General features: G+C 59.8%; 4 protein-coding genes across 11 annotated transcripts in view; 1 reads left to right on the top strand and 3 right to left on the bottom strand.

Moving 5' to 3' along the window:
- Positions 1-455, bottom strand: part of MACF1 (microtubule actin crosslinking factor 1) — a 137,689-nt gene extending 137,234 nt beyond the window's left edge. For 5 of the 7 annotated variants that reach the window (XM_071576850.1, XM_071576852.1, XM_071576851.1 and 2 more), the window contains exon 1: positions 384-454. The gene's annotated coding sequence lies outside the window, so the exon portion shown is untranslated. Of the gene's footprint in view, positions 1-383 lie in introns of all 7 variants that reach the window. The other 2 variants (XM_071576855.1, XM_071576858.1) reach the window with 1 other exon arrangement.
- A 4,718-nt stretch (positions 456-5,173) lies between these two features.
- Positions 5,174-6,715, bottom strand: NDUFS5 (NADH:ubiquinone oxidoreductase subunit S5). Its single transcript, XM_071576708.1, has 2 exons — positions 6,393-6,715; positions 5,174-5,411 (listed from the first exon to the last, which is right to left on the bottom strand). Exons 1-2 carry the CDS (start codon positions 6,606-6,608, stop codon positions 5,307-5,309), a joined length of 321 nt encoding a protein of 106 aa, XP_071432809.1. The 5' UTR covers positions 6,609-6,715; the 3' UTR covers positions 5,174-5,306.
- A 683-nt stretch (positions 6,716-7,398) lies between these two features.
- On the bottom strand, positions 7,399-13,700 carry AZIN2 (antizyme inhibitor 2). Its single transcript, XM_071576569.1, has 10 exons — positions 13,536-13,700; positions 12,009-12,169; positions 11,762-11,935; positions 10,898-11,070; positions 10,329-10,460; positions 9,860-10,025; positions 9,581-9,743; positions 9,398-9,510; positions 8,528-8,736; positions 7,399-8,214 (listed from the first exon to the last, which is right to left on the bottom strand). The coding sequence occupies exons 2-10, from the start codon at positions 12,105-12,107 to the stop codon at positions 8,073-8,075; spliced, it is 1,371 nt and encodes a 456-aa protein (XP_071432670.1). The 5' UTR covers positions 12,108-12,169; positions 13,536-13,700; the 3' UTR covers positions 7,399-8,072.
- Positions 13,701-15,400: 1,700 nt separating this feature from the next.
- Positions 15,401-22,656, top strand: AK2 (adenylate kinase 2). 2 transcript variants are annotated; one of them, XM_071576571.1, is made up of 7 exons: positions 15,407-15,547; positions 15,963-16,088; positions 18,194-18,304; positions 18,406-18,500; positions 19,081-19,153; positions 19,722-19,917; positions 21,868-22,656. In XM_071576571.1, exons 1-7 carry the CDS (start codon positions 15,443-15,445, stop codon positions 21,873-21,875), a joined length of 714 nt encoding a protein of 237 aa, XP_071432672.1. In that variant the 5' UTR covers positions 15,407-15,442; the 3' UTR covers positions 21,876-22,656. The 2 variants fall into 2 exon arrangements, with proteins under 2 accessions (XP_071432671.1, XP_071432672.1); XM_071576570.1 differs by lacking the exon at positions 21,868-22,656 and having other exon boundaries at positions 15,401-15,547; positions 19,722-20,119.
- The last annotated feature ends 399 nt before the right edge of the window (positions 22,657-23,055 follow it).

Here is a 23,055-nt window from a genome sequence, read left to right as displayed (position 1 = left end):
GGCACCCTCCGGTGCCCGCAGCTCCAGCCCAGCCCTGGCGGCTGCTGCCCCCCTTTCCCGGTCCATCCCCATCCGCACCCGTCGCCCTTCCGCGCTCCATCCCCGCTCCATCCCCTCTGCATCCCTGTCTCCTGCCCTTCCCGCTCCATCCCTCGCTCGGCTCCCGCTCTTCCCCGGCTCTTCCTCCCTCCATCCCCGCACCGTCCCCGGTTCTTCCTCCCTCCATCCCCGCACCGTCCCCGGCGCTTCCTCCCTCCATCCCCGCACCGTCCCCGGCGCTTCCTCCCTCCATCCCCGCTCCATGCCCGGCCCATCCCCGCTCCATCCGCCGCCCTTCCCCGTTCCGTGCCCGGTGCGCACCCCGTGCCCGTGGCCCCGCTCACCCCCCGCCGGCGCTCCGGTACCGCCTCGGCGCGGGCAGGACGCGGCGCTCCCGCTCCCGGTGCCGGTCCGGCCCCGCCGTGCGCTCCCGGTCCGGCGGCTCCCGGCCCCGCCGTGCGCTCCGGCGCCTCCCCCGGCCCGGCCCGGCCCTGCCCACCGAGCGGCGGGAGCTGCGGGGGGGTCTCGGCCGCCTCCCGCCCCGCGCAGCCCCGGGACCGGCCCCGCCGCCCGCCTCTGCACCAGCCCAGCCGGCATCTCCGGCCCTGGCACCCGCCCCGGGCTTCCCCGCCCTGTGCCCCCCAGCCTGCCCGTTCTCCTCAGGGCACCCCCACGCCTGCTGCCTCCCCGTTCTGCACCCCCGTTGCACAGGGGATCCCCCAAACCACCCAGGAGATCCCCACCCATTATAAAGGGTGTCCCCCAAGCCACTCAGGAGATCCTCACCCATTGTACAGGGGGCCCCCCAAACCACCCAGCAACTCCCAACACCCTACACAGCCCCTCCTGCATCCCCCCAGCATCCCTCCTGCCCATCCTCTGCATCCCCCAGGCCCAGGGTAATTAGAGCACCCATCGATCAGGGACCGGCAGCCACAGCGCAGTGGGAGCACAGCAGGGGGGACACGAGCAGGGTGAAGGGGGGGACGGGAGCAGGGACAGGCACAGAGAGAGCCGGAGGGCCGCGCTGGCACCGCCGTGAGGTGCCGAGGGCCTCACCTGCGGGGCAGCGCAGCATCCCAGCGCCAGCCGGACCTGTCCCAGCAGCAGCCGCGGCGCGGGCAGGGACACGAGGAGCAGCCCGAAGGGGTGGCGGAGCTGCAGGACAGCCCCGGCCGCCTGGCAGGAGTGCAGCAGGACAAACCGCTCCGGCTGACGGCAGATCCAGCCGCCCCGCACCGACGGCGGCACCCACCGAGCCCCGGCCCCGCTCCACGGCCCGGGGGCAGCGCGGCCGCTCCCGCGGCGCCGCACGCGGCCCGGCCAAGCCCGTCGCCCCAGTGCCCCCGGGGTCTCGGCGCACCCGGCTGCCCCGTGGGCATCTCTCCCCCGCCGGTTTTCAGATCTCATCCCAAACACGTCCCTCTGCTTCCCGGTGACTGTTTCCCTGAGCGCTTCCAGCGAGGGGGTGGGACGCGGTGGCCGGCGTGGGGTGTGGTGCCACCCGTGCTCTCGGCCGCGTGGGATGTGCTGGAGAGGAGCACGTGTTGCCCTCCGGCCCTGCCCGGCCGGGGCAGCCGCGGGGAGGAAGCGCCGGCCAAAACCCGCCCGGTGTGGATGCACAGGTGGGATGATCCCACAGACACAACAGCCAAGGCCTTGCAGACACGAGCTCCAGCTGGGAATGAGGGTGTGAGAACTGGGGCAAGAGTAAAGGGTGGATTGGAAAAGGGCATTCTGGTGGGATGGCACCAGTCCCACCACACCAGTGCCAGCCCCATCAGCCCAGCAGCTCCTTCTCTTCCCTCCCATGTGCAGGTCTCGCACCTCTGGAGAGGGTGGTCGGGTCCATTTCTGGACACTGCTGGATAAATGTGTTCAGTGGGGGCCTCGGTTCCCACCATCATGAGGGATCCCTAAATCCCTGAGAGCTGAGGAGCAGGGAAGGCTCATCCCAGCTGAGCCGGCGGCCTCAGACGCGCAAGTGCCCCAAGAACCAGACGCTGCTCGAGCCGTTCCCAAAGCTCCCAGACGGGTTGGGCAGCTCAGCCGCGTGTCTGTGGAGCTCGGAGGTGACAAAGGTGATGGAGCTGATGGCCCCTCGAGCCAGCCATGGCCAGCCCGGCCCTTGGCACACAGCGGGGTGACGCTGTGACACCGCTGTCACCCTCACGGTGACCAGGCACCACCTGCCCCCAGGGCACGGCACAGGGTTCATGGCACAGGCAGCCACGGGGGGCCCGACACTGGCTCCAGGGTGACGCTTCCCTTGTCACCCCATGCTGGGTGTCACCAGCCGGGCTCAGCCTCCTCCCTCCTGCTGCTCTCGGAGCACACCCGGCCAGTCCGAGCCCTGCTGGTCCCAGAGGAGCCGGGGCAGGCAGGAGACGGTGCCTGTTGCAGCCTGTGTGGATCTCACACCTCAGATGCGTTTCCCAAAACCCCTCACAGCGCCGGGAGGTGCCGGATTATTTGTGCTGCAGATCTGGGTTAAGAGCGTGGGTTGTTTTGCCTACGTGGAGACAGTGAATTGTTATTTCAGGAGAAGGGAGAAGGTGGGTGGAGGGTCCTCCCCAAATATCTCCCCATTCCTGTGCTGCACAGCAGGAATGTGGGGACCCCTGGGACACCCACCCCAGGGTGCCAGGACCTTGGGCATGCACAGGGGCACAGGGAGATGTCCCCTGGTGAAAAATCAGTCAGCACATGGCTCTGCCCCTAAGTTTGCCCCCTCTCCCTCATTAAAACCTTTGCCCAAGGCTCAAATCTGCCTTTTCCCTTGACTTTTGATAAATTATTCATCTCCCAAGAGTTGTTTATTCCCCTTCTCCAACCCAGAGGAGCTGCAGATGCTGCCCAGGCTCCTGGAACATCCAGGGTTGGGGGTGCTGCAGGAGGTGGGGGCTCCCCCAAACTCCTGGTGGCTGAGGGTTACAGGAAAATGGGAATGTGGGAGCAGGGGGTGGGATGGCGCTGGGAGAGCAGCGGGTGAGCGCCACCAGCTCTGCCCTCCCCAGCTCCTGCCTCGCCAATGGCAGAAGTGGCTCCCCACGGAGATCGCCCACCCCATCCCAGCGCCAGCGCCTCCCACCCAGCCGGGACGTGGCAACACCCCGCGCCAAAAAAACGACAGAAAAGGCAAAGAGCAAAATATAAATTTGGAACTACTACAGGCTGGAAATGGATCTTGTTCAGGGCTCTGTGGTGAACCACATTCCGAGGCTGAGGATGCTCCAAATCGCTTTGCCCGGGGGAACTCGGTCAGAGCATCGGACCCATTTTCGATCGCTGCTGCTCACCCGGAGCTCTGGCCAGTCTCCTCCCACCGGAGCTGGGAGGGGGTTTGTTATCTCCCCGTGAATTTGATTGTCTTCATCAAGCATTTGATTATTCTCTTTATTGGCCGAAATTCCTGACAGAGCTTTTAACTACAAGGACTGGCTGCTGCGGGCCCGTGCCCTTGGCTGGGTAACACCGATCGCCAGAGCAATCAGGCTTTGAATGGATCTGAAGAGCCACTTGGGAGCCGGGCGCGTTCAGATACATCCCAGTGTTCCCTCCATCCCAATGTTCCCTCCGACATCTGGAGCGCTCGATGGGATGAGTCACCCTCGACACCAGAAAAGCTGCCAGGCTTTTTGCTGAGCCCGTTTTTTGCCTCTCCCTGGAAAAGCGACTCTTACCCATCACAGCATTGGCTGCTTTTTCCCAAACCAGCAATTTCCCGGGAGCGCCAGCCCGAGCTGTCGCTGTCGCTGTCGCTGTCGCTGTCGCGTGGCTCCGGGTGCCGCCAGCCTTCCCATGCAGCACGTGAGGGGTTTGTGATGCCACCAAGGAAACGACTGTCACAGTCAAGCTGCCACCACAAGAGCCGTTCCCGAGGTCGACCCTGCAATTCCTGCTGCTTCCCGAAGCCTCCTCCGCATTCCCAGCGCCTCCCAGTACACAAGGTCTCCTCAGGAAAGGGCAGGATAATTAACCATCACCGCTAACGAGCGATTGCGGAGGGTGGTACGGCAGTGGCGGGGGCAGACACGGCTCGGGGCTCAGGAAGGTTTGACCTCCGGGCTGGCCTCGCTTCCCAAAATTCCTGGGGAATCGTGGTCTGGCTCGGTGAGGAATCGGCTTCTGGATCAGTTGAGCCCTGCCTGGCACTTCCAGGAGGTGCCATGTGGGTTCCCACATCCCCCATCCCACAGTCCCATCCCGTCCTCCCAAATCCCCCCAGGACAACCATTCCCTGTGGATAAATAACTCCATGGCCAGTGGCTCCCGTTCCATTGCCATGCCCAGCACAATTTTCCCTCTTTATCCTTCCTTTCCTTGCTCTGGCAGCTCCTCAGCCCCTCAGGGCCTTTCCACCTGAAACCATCCTCATTTCTGCCCATTTCCTCCCACATCCCTCCTGTTTTTCCCACCCTGGGAGCTCCCTCCTTGCATTCCCAGCTGGAATCCTGACATCCTTACCCAACTTTCCCTCTGCTCAAACTGGTCACCACCAAACAAAATCCTTGAGGATTTATCAGCCCATTACACGTGGAGAGAGAATGTTGTTCCAAACCTGAGCAGGGTTTGGATGGGATGGATGGAAAAGTTCCCCTTGGGAGGGACACCCCCCCAGGCTGTGCCAGGGACGGTGCCCACCAAGCACCCCAGGGATCCTCTGGCACACGGGATTTCAAAGCCCCCAGTGGAGAAATCTGCCTGGCACACACTGGGAGGGCAGGAGAGAACCCAAATCCACCCCCTCCTGCTCTGAATCGGGGTGGAAATGGAGAGTTTGAACCACCTCACCCAGCAGGAGATAACTGGGACCAGCACCAGGCACTGGCTGGGAAGAAAGATTTGCAGGACAGGTTTGGATAGTGGGTTTTTTTGGGGAATTTTTCCTACTCTTTGAGATTATTGCTCTCATTTCCTGCAGCAATGCCCAGCAGTGCCCACCCTGCAGGAGGGACAGACAGGCTGCCAGCACACAGGGCCAGCCCTCAGCACTGGCTCCAGGTGCCCCTCAGGGCACATTCCCAGCCCCTCTCCGTGTTTCAGGGTGTCCCAAACCCCTCCAGGAATCAGCTGCAGGCAGAGCCCCTCACACGGTGCTGCACTCCCAGAACAGACAGGACAGAGGCAGGGAGATGTTCCAAAGGGGCATTTATTGCCCCAGCGATGCCCAGCGTGGGGCTGTTCCCCTTCAGCCAGGGCAGGGCCCCCAGCCCGGGTCCTGGGGGGTCCCTTCCCACAGCCATTCCATGCCAGGGGCCGGGGAATCACGGCCTGGCATCCTCCTTGCCCTGGTGGTACTCGGGGGGGGTGTATTTCCCTTCCTTGATCATCTTGTCCCGCTGCTCCAGGATGGTCTTGAGCCGCTTGGCCTGGCAGGGACACGGGGGGTGGCAGTGCCAGGGGGTGCCAGGGCAGGTCCTGGCAGCACCACAGACATGTGACCCACACCAGCCCCTGCCCTGGGGCTCCTCACCCGGGGCAGAGCCTCTTCCCAAGGGCTTTGGGCTTTCAGGATGTTTCAGGATTTTACAATGGTGATATTTGGGGTTTCAGCCCCGTTTTTTTAACCAGGCAGGACCTTCTGTGGGTGTTGTTGGCTGAGCTGAACCCCAGGGTGCCCACAAAGCCCCCTCAGCCTGGTGCCCAGTGCCCTCACCCTCCACCTTTCCTTGGCCAGGACCATTCAGACCCCTGCACCCCTCCCTGTGCCCCCCAGCCTGGTGCCCCCGGGTCCCCTTCCTGTGCCCCTCAGCCTGGTGCCCCGGGTGTGCCCATGTCCCCTCCCTGTGCCTCCCGTTCTCGGTGCCCCCGGTGTGCCCCTGTCCCCTCCCTGTGCCTCCCGTTCTCGGTGCCCCCGTGTCCCCTCCCTGTGCCCCCAGTTCTCCCCCCTGTGCCCCCCGTTCTCGGTGCCCCGGTGTCCCCGTGTCCCCTCCCTGTGCCCCTCAGCCTGGTGCCCCCGGTGCCCCCGTTCTCCCCCCGTGCCCCCCCGTTCTCGGTGTCCCCGGTGTGCCCCCGTTCTCCTCCCTGTGCCCCTCGTTCTCGGTGCCCCCGTGTCCCCTCCCTGTGCCCCCCGTTCTCGGTGCCCCGGTGTGCCCATGTCCCCTCCCTGTGCCCCCCCAGCCTGGTGCCCCCGTTCTCCCCCCTGTGCCCCCCGTTCTCGGTGCCCCGGTGTGCCCATGTCCCCTCCCTGTGCCCCCCCAGCCTGGTGCCCCCGTTCTCCCCCCGTGCCCCCCGTTCTCGGTGCCCCGGTGTGCCCATGTCCCCTCCCTGTGCCCCCCCAGCCTGGTGCCCCCGTTCTCCCCCCGTGCCCCCCCGTTCTCGGGGCCCCCGTGTCCCCTGGGCTCACACACCAGCTTGGCACGATGCATGCACTCCATGAAATCCTCGTACTCGGGCTGGCACTCCCGGCGGGCGCGGGTCTGGCCCAGCCCGTGCCCGCACTCCACCCACTCGCGCTCGAAGGCGTGGCAGCGCGCGGCGCGGCCGTGCGGCTGGGGCATGCTCTGCCGCAGCAGCCAGCTGTCCACATCGATGCCCAGTTGCTTCTGCAGGTCCCAGAAGGGCATGGCTGCGCGCCTGTCGCGACACGACCCCGACACAGCTCCGGCCCCGCCGCCCTTCACCGGCCCCGCGCGACACTCCCGCGCGACAGCCCCACGCGCTTTGCGGCCGGGCGGGGCCACAGAGAGGAGAGGCACGAGCGGCGCTCCCGCCCTTCAGCGCCCCCTTGCGGAGTGGAGGATGCGCCGCGCCCCAGCGTCCCCTGGCGGCCGCGCCCGAGGGGTCCCAGTGCCCTCCCGGTGCCCTCCCGGTGCCCTCCCAGTGCCCTCCCAGTGCTCCCAGTGTCCTCCCAGAGCTCTCAGTGCTCCCCCATTGTCCTCCCAGTGCTCCTACCATCCTCCCAGTGCCCTCCCAGTGTCCTCCCAGTGCCCTCCCAGAGCTCCCAGTGCTCCCACCATCCTCCCAGTGCTCCCAGTGCTCCCCCAGTGTCCTCTCAGTGCCCTCCCAGAGCTCCCAGTGCTCCCACCATCCTCCCAGTGCTCCCAGTGTCCTTCCAGTGCCCTCCCAGAGCTCCCAGCGCTCCCACCATCCTCCCAGTGCTCCCAGTGTCCTCCCAGTGTACTCCCATTGTCCTCCCAGTGCTTCCAGTGTCATTTCAGGGCTCCCAGTGCCCTCCCAATGCCTCCCTAACGAACAAAGCCTCATTAAATGCTGATTGCATTTCACCTCTGCCAGGAGAGCCGGGGGGTCCCTCCTCTCACCCCTCTTCAAAGGAGAGCCCAAACCTGCTGGGCACCCCTGCCCACATGCCCAGCCCCTCTGGCAGCCACACACGGCACAGCTGGAACAGCAGGATTGATGGAGCAGGATTTACTTCCAATTCCCAGTGCAGTCCCCGTGGGAGCGGAGTGGGCAATGCCAGGGGCAGGATGGCACCTCCTTCCCCGGGGACTGCCGGGGGACCTTTCCCATCCCAGTTCCCCCGGGGACCTTTCCCATCCCAGTTCCCCCGGGGACCTTTCCCATCCCAACACCACCAGGGGACCTTTCCCACCCCCAGCACCACCACTGGCCCTTTCTTCCACTGGTATCCCTGTGGGATCTTTCCCTTCATGGTGCCACCATGTGACCTTTCCCACTGGGGGACATTTCCAACCCCTGGTACCACTGTGGGATCTTTCTTCTCTCCTTTACTGATGCAGGACCTTTCCCACCAAGGGACCTTTCCCTCCTGGTACCACCACATGACCTTTTTGCCCCCACCCTGGTACCACTGTGGGACCTTTTCCACTGGGGAATCTTTCCCACCCTGGTACCACTGTGGGACCTTTTCCACTGGGGAATCTTTCCCACCCTGGTACCACTGTGGGATCTTTTTGCCCCTGGTCCTGCTGTGGGACCTTCCCCTGCCCCAGACCCCCACAGGACCTTTCCCCCTGCCCCAGTACAGCTCCAGGACCTTTTCCCACCCCGGTGCCACCACGAGCCCTTCCCCAGCGTGGGTCCCGCCCCTCCCGCGCCGCTGCCGCTCAGATGATGCCGGTGGGAGCGAACACTGGGGGGACACAGAGGGTGTCCACCATCTCCCAGCCGCAGGACAGGGGCGTGCAGAGGCTCTCCCGCTCCTCTTCGCTCTGGGGGGGCTTCCCCAGGAAGAGCTGCACGGCTTTCCTGCAGGTGGGAGACACCCGAGGGGGAGCAGGGGGAAGGAGCAGTCCTTGGGAATGGGGTGGGCACAGGGAAGGGGCATCTCAGGGGTTCCCACGACCCCCAGAGCAACACCCAGGGACGAGCTGCCTGTGGCTTCCCCAGCCAAAAACTGGCTCAGTTTGCCAGTACTTAAAAAATTAGGAGTTCTGCCTCTGAGGGCAGGATTTTACCCTGGTTCTGGCACTCAGATTTGCCCCTTTCCCTCGGGCAAAGTGCCCAGGTGGAGGGAGAGCCCCGGGATACACCCCTGTCCCCCCACCCTGACACCCCTTACCAGGCCAGGCGGGACATGGCGCAGGTGACACGTGGCAGGGGACACCCCGCGGGGGTGGCTGGCACGGTGTAGGCTCCCATGTTGCCAAAGAGCAGCCAGTCCCCGACGTGCAGCCGGGGCAGTGCCAGCCCGTCGGCGATGAGGTCCTCGGGCAGCCCCGGCGGGCCCCGCAGGCTGGTGCTGTGCCATGGCTGCTCTGGGCACGGCCTCTGCGGGCACAGGGATGGGCATGTCCCAGTGTCACACCGACCTGCCCCATCGCCACCCACCCCAAAGGGCCAACCCAGCAGCCCATGGATGGTGCAGCTTCCCCATGGACTCTGGCAGGGGGTTTTGGCTGAGGTGATGCCACACAATGTGAGGGACCCGCTGGGCTCTGCCCAAACTGGGCAAATCCCTCATCTTGTGCAGACCCCTCCCCTTGTGCAAACCCCTCACCTTGTGCAGACCCCTCACCCTGTGCAGATCCCTCACCCTGTGCAAACCCCTCACCCTGTGCAGACCCCTCACCTTGTGCAGACCCCTCACCTTGTGCAGACCCCTCATCTTGTGCAGACCCCTCACCCTGTGCAGACCCCTCACCCTGAGCAAACCCCTCACCTTGTGCAGACCCCTCACCCTGTGCAGACCCCTCACCCTGAGCAAACCCCTCACCCTGTGCAGACCCCTCACCCTGTGCAGACCCCTCACCCTGTGCAGACCCCTCACCTTGTGCAGACCCCTCACCCTGTGCAAACCCCTCACCTTGTGCAGACCCCTCACCCTGTGCAGACCCCTCACCCTGTGCAGACCCCTCACCCTGTGCAGACCCCTCACCCTGAGCAAACCCCTCACCTTGTGCAGACCCCTCACCCTGTGCAGACCCCTCACCTTGTGCAGCCAAGGGCTGGGGCAGGGGCTGTCGAACAGGAGGCAGCTGAAGGCGCCGTAGGTGCCATCACTGAGGTGATACACGAGGCTCTTCCTGCTGCCAGACTCTTCCTCTGGAGGGGAGCAGGAGAGGGCTCAGGGGGGCTCGGGCACACAGGAGGACCTGCCCACTGTCCCACCTACCATCAGAGCCTGGCTGCTCCACGGGCACCTCTTCCAAGGCAGCGATGCTGACAGCGAAGGTGAAGGCGGAGGTGACATAGTATCGCCCAGGTCTGGCCACCACCTCCACCCCGGAGCCATCGGGGAAGTACAGGTCAAGGGCAGAATTCAGCACAGCAGCAATCTGGGTGGGAAGATGTTCCCTCCTGGTTAGCAGGGGATTCCACAGGCAGCCAGACCCAGGGAGAGCCTCCAGCCTGGCTCTCTGCCTGCTGAGTGCAGGTGTGGGGAGCTGGGTACCTCTTCGAACCGGGCTCTGGTGTCCTCGGTGCCGGGGAGTCCCCCTCCGATGTCCAGCAGGTGCATGTGGTAGCCCAGCTCTGTGCCCATGTCAAACACCAGCTGTGCTGCTGCCACAGCCTGAGCAAAGGCCTGGGGCTCCAGGCCACGGCTCCCAAGGTGGAAGCTGAGGGCACAGACCCCATTTCAGAGGGTTTGACCATCCCAGAGAGCGACAGCACTGGGCTTGTCACTCACAGGCGGCAGCTCTGTGCTTCCCACACACCATCCCAGGCCAGACCACCTGCACAGACCCACAGAGCCTCTTTTAGCATCCCAGCAAGGGTGAATCCCTACAAATCCCTCCCTTCACCTCACCCCACCCACAGCAGCAGGGGGGTCTGTGGGGCACTGTGTTGTTCCAGCAGGGCAGAGCTCCCCATATCCTGACCCACAGGGGCCCCTATGGAAAAAGCCCCCTGTGCTGTACCTGATGCCAACAACCTGCACGTTCTGCTCCTTGGCTGCCTCCAGCAGGTGCCGACAGGACTCCAGTGTGGTCCCAAATGTCATGCTGGGGTGGGCAGAGGGGCTGGAGTCTGCAGTGATCCCCAGCAACATCCTGCACAGCAAAGCCACACTGTGTTTAGGGGTCTTGGAATCATAGAATAAGAGAATCATTAAGGCAAAAAAAGCCTTCTAAGGTCGTTGAGTCCAACCATTAACCCAGCACTGCCAAGCCCACCACTAACCCACGTCTCCATGTGCCACATCCATGTGTTTTTTGAGCATTTCCAGGGATAGTGTTTCCACCACTTTCCTGGGCAGCCTGTTTCAATGACTGACAACCCTTTCAGTGACTAATTTTTTTCCAAATATCCAATCTAAACCTCCCCTGGCACGACTTGAGGCCATTTCCTTTCTCCTATTGATTGTTACCTGGGAGAAGAGACTGACACCAACCTTCTGCAACCTCCTCTTCAGTCTTTGTAGCATCCCACAGCCCCCTCCCCAGCTCCTCCTCCAGCTCCCCCTCCAGTGGTGCTGCCACACACCCACCTGGCACGAGGGTGGCTCCTGACCACCTTGCTCAGCTCCACCTCGTTGTCGAAGGTCATCAGCTGCACTCCGTGTTTGGCCGCGTACCTGATGTGGGCAACCTGCTTGCAGGGGCTGCTGTAGAAGATCCTGTCAGCTGGGACCCCAAGGCCTTGAACCCGTGTGATCTCAGCCTGCAGGGGAGGGCAAAACTCCCAGGCAGTTCCCCATGACCCACCCTCCACCAGCCCCGGGGCTTGTCCAGCTTGCAGCACCAGGGAGGGCAAAGCGCCAGCATTGCAGCCCAGGGTTTTCCAGGGAAAAGCTACAAGAGCTCAAAGGGATCACAGTGGACTTTGTCCTGGCAAGGACAGGTTGTGGTAAAGTGTTTAAAACCAGCATGAGATTGGGAGAGAAAACAAGTGGGTTTAGGAGGTTGGCATGTGACCCCTGGGCTGAGCTGTGACGACTCCAGCACTTTCCCTTCCTGGAAACACATCTTATTTGATTATGTACAAGTAAGTGGCTCAGTTTTGGCTCCTGGCTATTGCAAATGGTGAGGAGAAGGGAGCAGGGAGCTTTAGGCTCAGTCTTTAAGACACCAAGAGTTGGATGGCTGTGGCAGGGGCACCCCAGGGGTGTGCCAGGCCACCAACCAAGACTGCCAGCCAGGACACCAGCTCCAGAGACAGGAATGATGGTCAAAGGGAACAAGCCTGAGTCACCAGAGAGGACAGAGATTTATGGACTGTGTCAGTAGAGGTTTGACAGCAGAGGGAGACTCCTGTCCCTGTAAATGTCACCCAGTGAGTGGAGACAGGAAGGGAGGGTGAGCTCTGCCAGTCTCCCACAAATGCTCACCTGCAGCTCCTCCCACATCCTTACCTTGTTGGCACAGGCAAAGCCTACCCCCAGCTCTGCCAGCAGCCGAATGACTCCCTCACTGCCATTGCATTTAACTGGGAAATAGGGTTTGACCCGGGGCAAGGCCTTCAGGAAACGCAGGTGTTTCTTCACGATGTCCCCCAGGTCTGCCACGAAGAAGGCTTGCTGGTCACTCTAGGAGAAACTGGAGTAAGCAGGGGCTCCATGAGTGCCTCTTCCAAGGGGGAAGCAGAGAACCAGACCTTACCCCCTGGCACAGCTCCTCGAGGAGGTTCTCCAGGAGGTCTCTGGTGGTAAAACCCTCCTCCACCATCAGGAAATTGGATTCGCTCAAGAACCCGTTCATGGTGTGATGGTGCTCGTTTAAGGCCTCCTTCAGTAGGGTGTAGATTCTAAGTAAGCAACACACTAGGAAAAGAAGGAATATTAAGGGCAGGGTCTGGAAGCATCATCAGCACAGACCACCCAGCCTGCACCCTGGGATGCTTCTCATCCTTCCCACGGCAGTGCTGCCCTGGGAGAGCTCTGTGCTGCTCTACTCCAAAGCAGAGCCTCAGCAGAGCCCTGCTGTGGGTTAAAGCATCTTCTCTGGGGGAGGAGACACATTTCTCTGCAGCACAGAGCTGTGTTTTGGCACACAGCAGCCTTGTCTCCATCAGCAGCAGTTCAGGCACCAGCACAGTCAACAACGAAGCCAACGGCACCGCAGAGAGTGGGTGTCTTCCTGCACCAGGACCTGTCCCTTCACGCTCTGGAATGCAGCTGCATCTCCTGTGTGCTGCACGGGTGAGGAGCCTTTAAGGTCTCCCTGTAGATGAAGTCTCATGGCCCTGCTTTCCCAGGCACACAAGCCCCAGGAAAAGGGAGGCACAGCACAGGCCACTCTCTGACACTGCCCGACCTGAGGACAGTCTGGATCCACAGGGTGTGGAACGAGGGGACAGTTCAGCTGCACGGAGTTTCCTGGCTTGTCCTAGCAGAGCTTTAGCTTTAAGCTCTCACACTGAGCTTTAACAATGTCCTGCCCTGGATCCAGCCCTGTCCCATAACCCAGAGCGCTGACAACCTGGCAGGGAACATTTCCACTCCAATAATCCAGGTCTAGCTCCAGGCTCTTACAGGAACATGGTCTCTGATCTGAAGGCAGCAGGAGACAGAGGTTTCATTTCTCAGAGCTGCAGCAGCACCTCCTCCCCACAGAGACCTCCTGCCAACATCTCAGGGGGGCACTGGGAGAAAGACCACGCTGACCCCGGAGCAGCAGGATGTTGTAATGTATTGAGCAAGCACCACCAGTGAATTCCAGACATGGGGAATGAGGTGAAAAAACACATTTGAAGGCTCTTAGAGCTTCATACTCAGGAAAGGAGAGCAGCTCCTTCAGCTTTCCCCTTCACATCCCACCCCCAAGCAGCAGCAACCCCACTGTGGTTGGGCACGGAGCAATGAAGTGGTTCATTCCTGTCGGAACACACGCCCCAGCCTCGGATACCCCCTCCTTGCCACGGCCCAGCTCTCCCTCCCAAGTGCCTGGTGTGCTGCCAGGGGTCTCCCTGAGGAATGCAGAGCTCCTGCAGCACCCTGAGGTGTGGCTGTTCCTCGGGGTCCCGGGTGTCTGGGGAGCAGCAGTGACGGGATAGCGAGGGAGGGGAGCACTGGCAGCACCCTCCAGCCACCATTCCCAAATCTCAGCAACCACAGGCATCCCTCACCAGCCCTCTCCTTGCTGTGCCAGGCAAGACAGTTCCCCCAGAGCCCCCCAGAGCCCCCTTACCTCAGAAAGCATTTAAACAGCTTCTGCCATGGCTCTCCCAGGAGAACGAACCAGACCCAGTTGTGGCTGTTTGTCCTGCCCCAGTTCCCTGCCTGCCCTGAGCCCTGCAGAGAATGGGGGGGGGGGGGCTCTGCACCCCTTCTCTCCCAGCACTCCCTCCTTGCCCTGCCTCCCAACCGTAGCCATGGCAACCAAATCCAGCCACCCTATTGGCTGAGCTGCCTCCGAGCATCCTTCATCCCTTTTGGAGAACGCTCTCCCACCTCGCCCACCCCCTCCCAGGCTCGGGGCTGCCCCCAGGAGTCACCGAGTCCTCAGCAGCTCATGCCCAGCTCGGCTGTGCCACGGGACCACTCCACGTGGCTGTGCATGCTGTGCCCAGGGACCCTGGCAGGGAAGAGAGCCTTAGATCCCTCTGCAAAGCTGCTGCCAGGGAAGGCAGGCTCTCTGCAGTGCCACTTTGGTGGGACTCCGATGGGGCAGGGGGAGGTGGTTGGGGAGATGTCAGGGACTGCCCCTGCCCTGCCCTTGCTGAGGCACTGCCAGCTCCAGTGGGTTCCATGGCAGCAGATCCAGCTCTGCCACAAATGCAGATGCCTCATCTGGTCCATCAGTCCTGTCTTTGCTGCATTGGTGCTCTTGGAAATGGTTGAATTGCTCCATCCCACAAACTGCAAGGGCTGAGCAGGGATTTTTTTATGTCTTTTTGTTAATTTGCAGCTCCCTCTCTGCTGTTGCTGAGGAACCAATGATCTGAGTGTGGAGGGGCAGCTGCCCCCCCTGAGGAGGTGAGAGGGACCAACTTATCCTGGGCTTCTGTCTTCAGCACTGTGGTCTTGGCTTTGGCACAGACTCTCCTGGCAACCAGGGCCAAGGAAAGCTCTTGTCTCCTGTGAGATCCTGGCGTGTTTTCCCAGTGCTCTGGCCTAGCACCGGTCCTGGACTGCGCTGTGTGGGTTGTGGGGAGCCATGCAGAGAGCATTGCACTGAGGGGAGAGCAGGGAGAGGCAGAGCTCTGCAGTGCCAGGCCCTTCTGGAGGTGCCAGGCAGTGTTGTCATGCACAACCCACACAGAGCAGGGCACTGAGCCCATCCCACGCTGAGCCCACGCAGTGCCAGGGCAAGCACAGCTCAGAATCACAGAGTCACAGAATCATTTAGGTGGAAAGAAACCTCTGAGATCGAGTCCAACCTGTGACCCATCACCACTTTGTCAACCAGACCATGGCACTAAGAAGTGAAACACCTCCAGGGACTCCACCACCGCCCTGGGCAGCCCATTCCAAAGCATAATCACCCTTCTGGACAAAAACTCTTCCTACTGTCTAACATAAACCTCCCCTGGTGCAGCTTAAGACTGTCCTCTCCACCTCCATTCCCTTCTCTGAAGCAGAAAAAGTTTGGAAATAAACTGCTAAGAGAGGCTTTTGTCACTGGGCAGCAAAGGGATTTATTCCTGGGCAGGGAAGTGAGGCAGTTCCACTGCACAAACCCACTGGACAAAAACGGTGCCAGTGCCGGGCAGAGCTCAGGGCCCGAATCTGGACAAAAGCGGAGCCTTCTCGGTGCCGGTACCGGGCAGCGCTCGGGGCCCCGAGCTGGACACACGCGAGGGACCCTCGGTGCCAGTACCGGGCAGGGCTCGGGGCCCGAAGATGGATACACGGGCGGCCTCCCCGGTGCCGGTACCGGGCACCGTTCGGGACCCGGAGATGGACACAGGGCCGACCCCCCGGTCACCGCTCGGGACCCTCCGGCGCGGCCCCACCCACGTGGCGCCGATAGCCCCGCCCCCTGAGGGACTAACCCCGCCCACCGGCTGCAAACCCCGCGGAAGGCTCCGCGTGGCCCCGCCCCTCATTTGCATGTCCCCGCCCCCGCGGCCCCGCGCGCAGTCGGTGTCGGCCATGGCTCCGAACGCGCAGAGCGGAGCGCAGGGCCCGGGCCCGGGGCTGCGCCGCGGCATCCGCGCGGTGCTGCTGGGCCCGCCCGGCGCCGGCAAGGGCACGCAGGTGAGGCGGGGGGCACGCCGGTGAGGCGGGGGACACTGCCCCGGCAGCGGCCGGACCGGGCGAGCGCGGCCTTCCCGGCCGGGTGCGCCCCGCGTGGAGCGGCGCAGGGTCCGGCCTCCCTCCCGCTCCGCGCTGTGTCCCGCCCTGGCCCCGGGGGCTCGGCTCCTCCAGGCCGGGCCCTTTGTCCCGCATCCATCCCTTTGTCCCGGGCCGGGGTCGTCCGCGGGCACCCGGTGCCTGCCCTGGCCCCGCTCCCGGAGCGCCCCGGGCCGTGCCACGTGCTGGCCCCTCGCTGGCTGTCCCGGTGCTGCGAGAGCGGCTCGGGGCCCACCGAGCCGGTGGTCCCAGCCCCGGCCAGGCCGCACGCCCAGGGCCCGTCCCGCAAGCGCTCACCCCTCTCTGTCCTGTTTCGCAGGCCCCGAAGCTCGCCGAGACCTACTGCGTGTGCCACCTGGCTACCGGCGACATGCTGCGGGCCATGGTGGCCTCGGGCTCCGAGCTGGGCAAGCGGCTCAAGGAGACCATGGATGCCGGGAAGCTGGTGGGTCTCGGGGATGTGCCGGGGGGACAAGTGGCACCTGGGATGGGAGCAGACAGAAAACACCTCCCGTTTAGAATTCTCAGTGGCAAAACTAATTAGTGTAGGAAAGCAGATTGCAGGGTGAAGACAGGGGTAGAGGCTTTCAAAACCTTCTAATATCCTGTAGGAGAAACATCCTGTAAAAACTTCTTTCCTCTTCAGAATTGCTCTTTGCTTCCCAGCAGCCCGTGTGCCCCTGGGCTGGTTCTTTGCCCACAGGGTGAAGTCTGGCTGGCTGTTTTCTGGCTCCTGAACACTGTTTGAGGTGAAGGTGTACCCTTGGAGCTGCAGGATGTTACAGCCATGCTCTGCAGCTCCTGTCTCTCTTCATACCTGGACTCCAGGTATCACTTCACAGGGTTCATTTGCATCCCAGCTCTTGCATAAGTGCAATTTGCTGTGGTGAAAATAGACTTAAAGGTGTTGCTGTCATAGTCACAGCAGGTGCTGTGTGAGAGAGACACTGTGGATCCCCAAGAGGCAAGAGTTAGAATCTCTGACATTCACTTTCTGACAGTCTAATTATCTCATCAGAATGACTGAAATATCTCTGTGGAACTTGAGGGACCACAAATTGCAGCAACTTGCCCCGGTGTGGGGCAGATCTGGGGCATCTCTGCTGCTGTCACAGGCTCAGAGCACCCCAGGGAGACTGTGCAGGCCCCTGATGGGGAGAGTGACGTGGCTTATCTCAGCTTTTGCTCAGAGCTCGTTGCAACACGAGCCTGCAATACCCAGCTGGTTATGAAAGATAGGGCCGTTATCTGCTGGGCTGGTGGGGTCTGCCACGTGTGTGTGTGCCAGCCAGCCCAGGCTGCTCCATGGGGACATCCTGCAGGTGCTCTGCCTCTGTGATAACTCAGCTGGGAGCACAGCAGCTTGGGGAGGGGGGGGTTTATGCCCAGGAGCTGTTTCTCTGAAGGAAAGTAATCAGGAAAGCACAGAAATTACTTGTTGCTTCACCCAGACTTCCCCCCTGCCTGTGGGGCTGTTGTTTGTGTGTTGTGACAGTCTGGTTCCCAAATCCTGCTGGGTCCCAGCTGTGTGTGCTGGAGAAACTGCACTGCTGAGGAGAGCTGCTCCCAAACAAACAGCCATTGTTGGGGCTGCAGCATCTGTTAGTGCTGCAGTGTGGAAAAGGCACTAATCCCAGTGGTATGGGAAAAAACCATGCAGTGAAGCCAGAGCTTGTCAGCAACTACTGGGCCTTCACCTTCACACAAGGTTTATGGGAGTCAATGAGCAACTTGCCTGCTCTGCCCTTCCTGCCTCCTGAGGGGAAAGTGTGGGTGAAGGTACAAAGTAACAGGAAATCAAGGTTATGTTGATATTTTCTGCTATGAATTGGTTTAAAAAAATAATCACAGGAGTTTGTCTTCGAGCTGACATTCTGTCTTGAAATAGAGCAACCTTTGTAACAGCAAGGTTGCAGCACTGGTCCAAGTCCCTGACAGGCTGGAGTGCCCCTGGAGTGAAAGGTCTCATTTGCCACATCCTGGTGTTGGAGTCATGGCAGGGAGTGCTTCCCATGGCAGAGAGTGCTTCCCATGGCAGGGAGTGCTTCCCATGGCAGGGAGTGTTTCCCATGGCAGTCATGGCAGGGAGTGCTTCCCATGGCAGGGAGTGCTTCCCATGGCAGGGAGTGCTTCCCATGGCAGGGAGTGCTTCCCATGGCAGGGAGTGTTTCCCATGGCAGTCATGGCAGGGAGTGCTTCCCATGGCAGGGAGTGCTTCCCATGACAGTCATGGCAGGGAGTGTCTTCCTGCCATGGGCAGGTGTGAGCATGCAGCTTTTCCCATGTTAACAGCAGTGCCCTGTGCTGTGGCTGCTGCCTTTGGGAGCAGGGATGGCTGTAGGAAGGGCCTGAAGCAGCCTGGGCACTGACAGGGATCATGGAATCACAGAATGTCCTGAATTGGAAGGAACCCACAGCGATTTTAGAGTTCAACCCTTGGCCCTGCACGGGACAGCCCCAAAAATCCCACACGAGTGCAGCAGCTCTGGAGGCAGCTGTGTGTGAGTCTGGGGTGTCCCTCCTGACCACAGGCATCTCCCCTCTCTGCAGGTGAGCGATGAGATGGTGGTGGAGCTGATTGAGAACAACCTGGACTCCCCTCCCTGCAAGAACGGGTTCCTGCTGGATGGCTTCCCACGCACCGTGAAACAGGCAGAGATGGTACGTGAGGTCCTGCCCAGGCACTGCTCTGGCACCTCCTTCCCTGCAGACAGGGGTCCCTGGGCCCTCAGCCCCTCTGAGCTGGGTGTTTGCTCTTGCAGCTGGATGAGCTCCTGGAGAAGAGGAGGGAGAAGCTCGACTCGGTCATTGAGTTCAGCATTCCTGACTCCTTGCTGATCCGCAGGATCACTGGACGGTAACGCTTCTCTCCCAAGTGCTCAGTGCACAGGTTGGGGCTTCCCAGGCTATGGAAGAGCATCCTGATTTCAGATGCCAAACCTCACAGTGCTGTGCTGGTCTGTATTAGATTTCTGTCTCAATTCCTTGCCTGTTCTCCCATGGCTGGACCAGCCTTGAGCAGAGCCCCTTCCTTGCCCTATAAATTAGGGATTGCTGATAGGAATTGGCATCCTTGGTGCCCCAGCTCAGCCTTTAAACCTTTCCTTCTCCAAAGTTGTGATTGCTCCCTTAGGACACATTTGGGCACCAGTGAACTTCCTGACTAAGGTCAGATGTGTTTTCTGTAGCACTGTGTCACCCTCACACCTCCAGGAGCCAGACCTCTTCCCAGTAAAGCAGGAAGTCAAAACCCCTTCTCCATCTGCTGGTGCAGCTGCTTTTCAAAACTGAAGAGGCCCTTGGTACACAAATAACTACGGAGAATTTTCTTACAAGTGAAAAGCAAATTGTGTTGCTGTTGCAGATGTTTCTGTGCTGATGAGTGGCAGGTCCAGGAGACCTTGTCCTGCTTTGCTGACACTTATTTTCTGTCTCAGGCTGATTCACCCAGCAAGTGGCCGCTCGTATCACGAGGAGTTCAGACCCCCAAAAGAACCCATGAAGGACGATGTATGTGAGCTCCCAAGGCCACAGCTTACCTTGCTTTGGGTTTAGCTGATGCTTTGCAGCCTCCCTGGAAAAAACTCATGTCTTTCCTTCTCTTGTACCTTCTGTCCTGGCTTTCTGGGGAGCGTGGGGAGCTGCTTGGGCAGCCTGAGCCGACGGCACTGCGGGGAGCGAGGCCTGGAGGGCTGGATGGAGGGCATGGCCGTGCTGCAGAGCTGGCCCGGGCTCTGCCAGCCTCAGAACCTGTTGGGCTCTGTCCACAGCTGAAGTTGCGGTGGGTTGTCACTGGTTTCCATCCGGGGGAGCACCCGTAGCTGGTGCCTGCTCTCAGGGCTGCTGAGTGGTGTGTGGGGGAACAACCACAGTGCTGAGCCCTTCTCCCTTCAGGGAGTGCTCTGGGACTCGTTGGCTGCGCCAGGTTCGCTCCGTCTGCCCCGCACCCCTGGGGCCTCTGCAGCTCTGCCTTTAGCCTGGCCTGGAGGAGGGGAGCAGGGGCTGTAGTAGCTGTGGGGAGAAGGGAGGAGCAGGCCAGGCTGCAGCAAGCTGGAGACTGTCCTCTTGCCTCTCCCAGGTCACTGGAGAGCCCTTGATCCGCCGTTCCGACGACAACGAGACTGCGCTGAAAACCCGCCTGAAGTCCTACCACACCCAGACCTCTCCCCTGGTGTCCTACTACAGCAAGAGAGGGATCCACACGGCCGTGGATGCCTCCCAGTCTCCCGACGTGGTGTTTGCCAGCATCCTGGCAGCCTTCTCGAGAGCAACATGTAAAGACCTGGTTATGTTCATTTAGGGCTCCGTCCCAGCACGGAGCTCTCCTGTCTCTCTCTGCCTCTGTCTCTCTGTCTCCTGTCTCTCTGGGGCCAGGGAGGGTGAAGAGCTGAGCAGATAGAAAGGGTGGGGATGAGGTGATGCAGCCCAAGGCAGGGCTGTGTTAATTCTCTAATTAAACAAGCTGTTAACGGTCTCTCTCTGGCTATATGTGAACGTCAGTCTGTGGATGTCGGAGATTTTGGCCTCTAGAGGCCGCAGCGAGCCCAGACTCAGCTGCCACAAGCGGGATCTGCACCCTTTTGGGTCAAGAAGCTTTTGTTTCATCCTAGAGATGCACCTCCCTGGAGTCAGCTGGACTTCCAGCTCCTCCTGGCTGCTCCACAGGGGCCTGGGAGAAGGTTGGAGATCAGGACTAACTGATGGGGAGAGGATTTTCCCAGGTCATGTGAAGCTGCAGGAATGAAACCTGGGATTGCTCTGTGTGTCGCTGGGAGGGACAATTTGGCTGCTGTTCAGGGCTGGGTGACAATGTGTTCTCTTTCTATGTGTTGTATCCCCTGTGGGATGGCAGGTTACCTGAGAGCACAGCCTGTCATCCTGTGCTGATGGGACTGGGGGGGCTGGAAGTGGGGTTGAACTTCTTGTCTTTTGTGGGCTCTAATGTAGCAGATTGGGGAGATGCTTCTTGCTCTTACTAACAACGTGAAGTCTGTGGTCAGTCTGACAGTCACTGTGTGGCAGGCTGGGATCTCCTGAGGTTAAGAAAAAGACTTGGGGTTTATCTCTTCACTCTTGCCATGGTTTTGACCAAGGAGATGAAGATGTGTTGAGCTGCTCCTGATCCCAAAGTCTAAATATAATAAAGCCTTATTGCAAAACAAATGATTTCTCAAGGCTGGAGGGACAGTGTTATAACCACTGGCTCCATGTGCCCTTGAGCTAATGACCTTCATTAGGAGCTCATGGAAATGTTCCTGTTTCTTGAGCAAATCCAAGGGCTCTGACAGGCTCTGTTTGAGGACACTCTGGTAGTGCCTTGTCTTCTCAGGGCCCCTGTGCTGCTGGTGACACTGCAGGGCTGGCACTGACCTTTGTCCATGAGGGATTCCAGCCCTTCCCAGGGGGACCTCGCTGTAAATACAGATTGGCTCATGTGAAACTTTGTCCTTTGGCCCTCCATGTGTATTTGCTGATTGAGTGTTACTGAGTACCCTCCTCTCCAGAGGAAATGGCCCATCTCCCTCCTGTGCGCTGAGCTGCTCTGGGCTCTGTGTCCAGAGCAGATGCTTAATCCTCAGGAATCCCTTGCTCTTTTTCTTGATAATTTCTCTTTTGTCTGACAATCCCTCTCTGTCCTCATACGTCCTTTCCAGGGAAACAACCTCTTCTCTTCCAGCAAACTGGAAATAACAATGGGGAACTGAAAGCAGTTAACTTACTTCTCTTGAAAGCACATGACTGGGGAGAAAGGGTTTGGAAGTAAACAGGGCTGGGTTTGTCAGCAGCCTCTGGTCCTTTGGGATTCCCAGATGGGTGTTGCTTTGTCTCTGGCTTTCCTGTGGAAGGGCAGCCCCACAGCCTTTGGAATGGAATTTCTGTGCTCCAGGGAGGGGGAATGTGTGTTAGAGCTGCCCTGGCATCTCAGTGACTGTAAAGAAGTTCCGAGTAGAAGCAGCTTTTATCTTGAGAGAGTCAAAGAGAGCTGCAGCCCCCTCACTGTGCCATAACAGCAGGGAAGGGTTCCCAGCCACTTGGCATTCCTGGGTTTGGTCAGGGTTTTATTCTACAGCAGGAACAACATGTTCCTCCACTCTCCATTCCTTTCCTCCCTTGTGCTGATTTTGCATCCAGCTCACCAGCCTTTTTCTGCCATAAACCATGCTCCATTTTGTTTGGTTTTTTTCCCCTAAATATTTTTTTCTCTTTGTTCCCATTTATTCCAGCTGAGTGACTCCGTGAACCAGATGAGACACCACCAAACGCTGCACACTCTGCTACATCACCCATTGCAGCCCTCCCTTGGGTGCAGGGAGGGCAGCTGGGAGGGGGGCATGGCTGATGGGAGGGGGGCAAGGAGGTGGTAAGCAAGGGGTTGGGGGGCTGATTTGGTTGGGTTTTGGTTGGTTTTCTTACTTGGCAGAATCATTGTGAAGAAGAGGTGGCCTCCTTAGAGATCATGTTTGGGGAGGCAAAACAAGAGGGTGAAACATCTCTCTGATCAGCTGCAGGTCCTTGACCTGTTGGAGGGTAGGGTTAGGTGCTATTCCAGGCTTCTCCAGGACTTTCAGGGCCTGTCTTCTGGGCTCTTGGTACTCTGAGGCCACTGAAAGGTTTGCTGTGATTTTTCTAAAGTGGCTTCCCCTCAGCAATGACCAAAATGAACAAATGATGCATCATGTCTGAAATGGAAAGGAAAAAGATGCCATGGTCTTTTCCTGGAAGTTTTGTTTTTCTTGTTGTGCTGCATTCCTAAACCCTGGCCTAGAGACTTCTCAAGGATTCTCTGCTGCTGAACACAGGGCTGTGGTCCAACCCTGCCTTACTGGGAATGGGGTGGCTTTTCTGTGATCATGACCAAGCTGGAATTCACACAGTGCTGAAGAAATGCAAAAGAGACTTGCTTAATTGCCTGCAAAAATAACAATTGAGGGGTTTTTTGCATTTCTTTTTAGATCAAATGGTGCCTTGTCTAACCTCTGAATCAATAATAAAATAACCCCTTTACATTTGTATCTGGTGCTGTGTCCTCTTTGACCTGCAGACAGTGTGGAGGATGAGGAGGCAGATGACAGCAACTAACAATTGTGCTGGGTGGATCTTGGGGCCTGATCCTATCTCAAGGATGTTCTGTGCAGCTGAAAATGTGGCTTGTAATTCCTTTTATCTCTTTTCCTTGCTGAGTGTGTCCAATGCTTGTGATCACCATAGCAATGGTGTCTTTTGCTGGGCTCTTTCCTGTTCGTGTGTGACTCTCACAGCACTGAGCCCCCTTTGTATCCTGGTTTTCTGTCCAGAGCATCTTGCAGGTATTTTAACTGATGTAATTCCTTTTTTCCTCCTTCCTTTGTATCTCCAGTTAAAGGAGCTGATGTTATATTCTCTTTTCCTGCAGCAACTGGAAGCCAGATCTT

The sequence above is a fragment of the Pithys albifrons genome, chromosome 24 (assembly GCF_047495875.1).
Source record: "Pithys albifrons albifrons isolate INPA30051 chromosome 24, PitAlb_v1, whole genome shotgun sequence".
Lineage (NCBI taxonomy): Eukaryota > Metazoa > Chordata > Aves > Passeriformes > Thamnophilidae > Pithys > Pithys albifrons.
Note: the sequence above shows the minus strand (reverse complement) of the source record. Positions and strands in the feature narration are given on the sequence as shown.

Bases quoted from the DNA above. Each gene is read 5' to 3' on its own strand.
- NDUFS5 (XM_071576708.1), bottom strand. From the start codon at position 6,608: ATGCCCTTCTGGGACCTGCAGAAGCAACTGGGCATCGATGTGGACAGC. The intron at 5,412-6,392 runs GTGTGTGAGCCC...TGTCCCTGCCAG, and splicing joins GCATGCATCGTGCCAAGCTG to GCCAAGCGGCTCAAGACCAT.
- AZIN2 (XM_071576569.1), bottom strand. From the start codon at position 12,107: ATGAACGGGTTCTTGAGCGAATCCAATTTCCTGATGGTGGAGGAGGGT. The intron at 10,026-10,328 runs GTACAGCACAGG...CTGTGCCCTCAG, and splicing joins GTGCAGGTTGTTGGCATCAG to CTTCCACCTTGGGAGCCGTG. The intron at 8,737-9,397 runs GTGAGGGGTCTG...CTGTGCCCGCAG, and splicing joins CCAGCCCTTGGCTGCACAAG to AGGCCGTGCCCAGAGCAGCC.
- AK2 (XM_071576570.1), top strand. From the start codon at position 15,401: ATGTCCCCGCCCCCGCGGCCCCGCGCGCAGTCGGTGTCGGCCATGGCT. The intron at 18,501-19,080 runs GTAACGCTTCTC...TTTCTGTCTCAG, and splicing joins ATCCGCAGGATCACTGGACG to GCTGATTCACCCAGCAAGTG. The intron at 19,154-19,721 runs GTATGTGAGCTC...TGCCTCTCCCAG, and splicing joins AAGAACCCATGAAGGACGAT to GTCACTGGAGAGCCCTTGAT.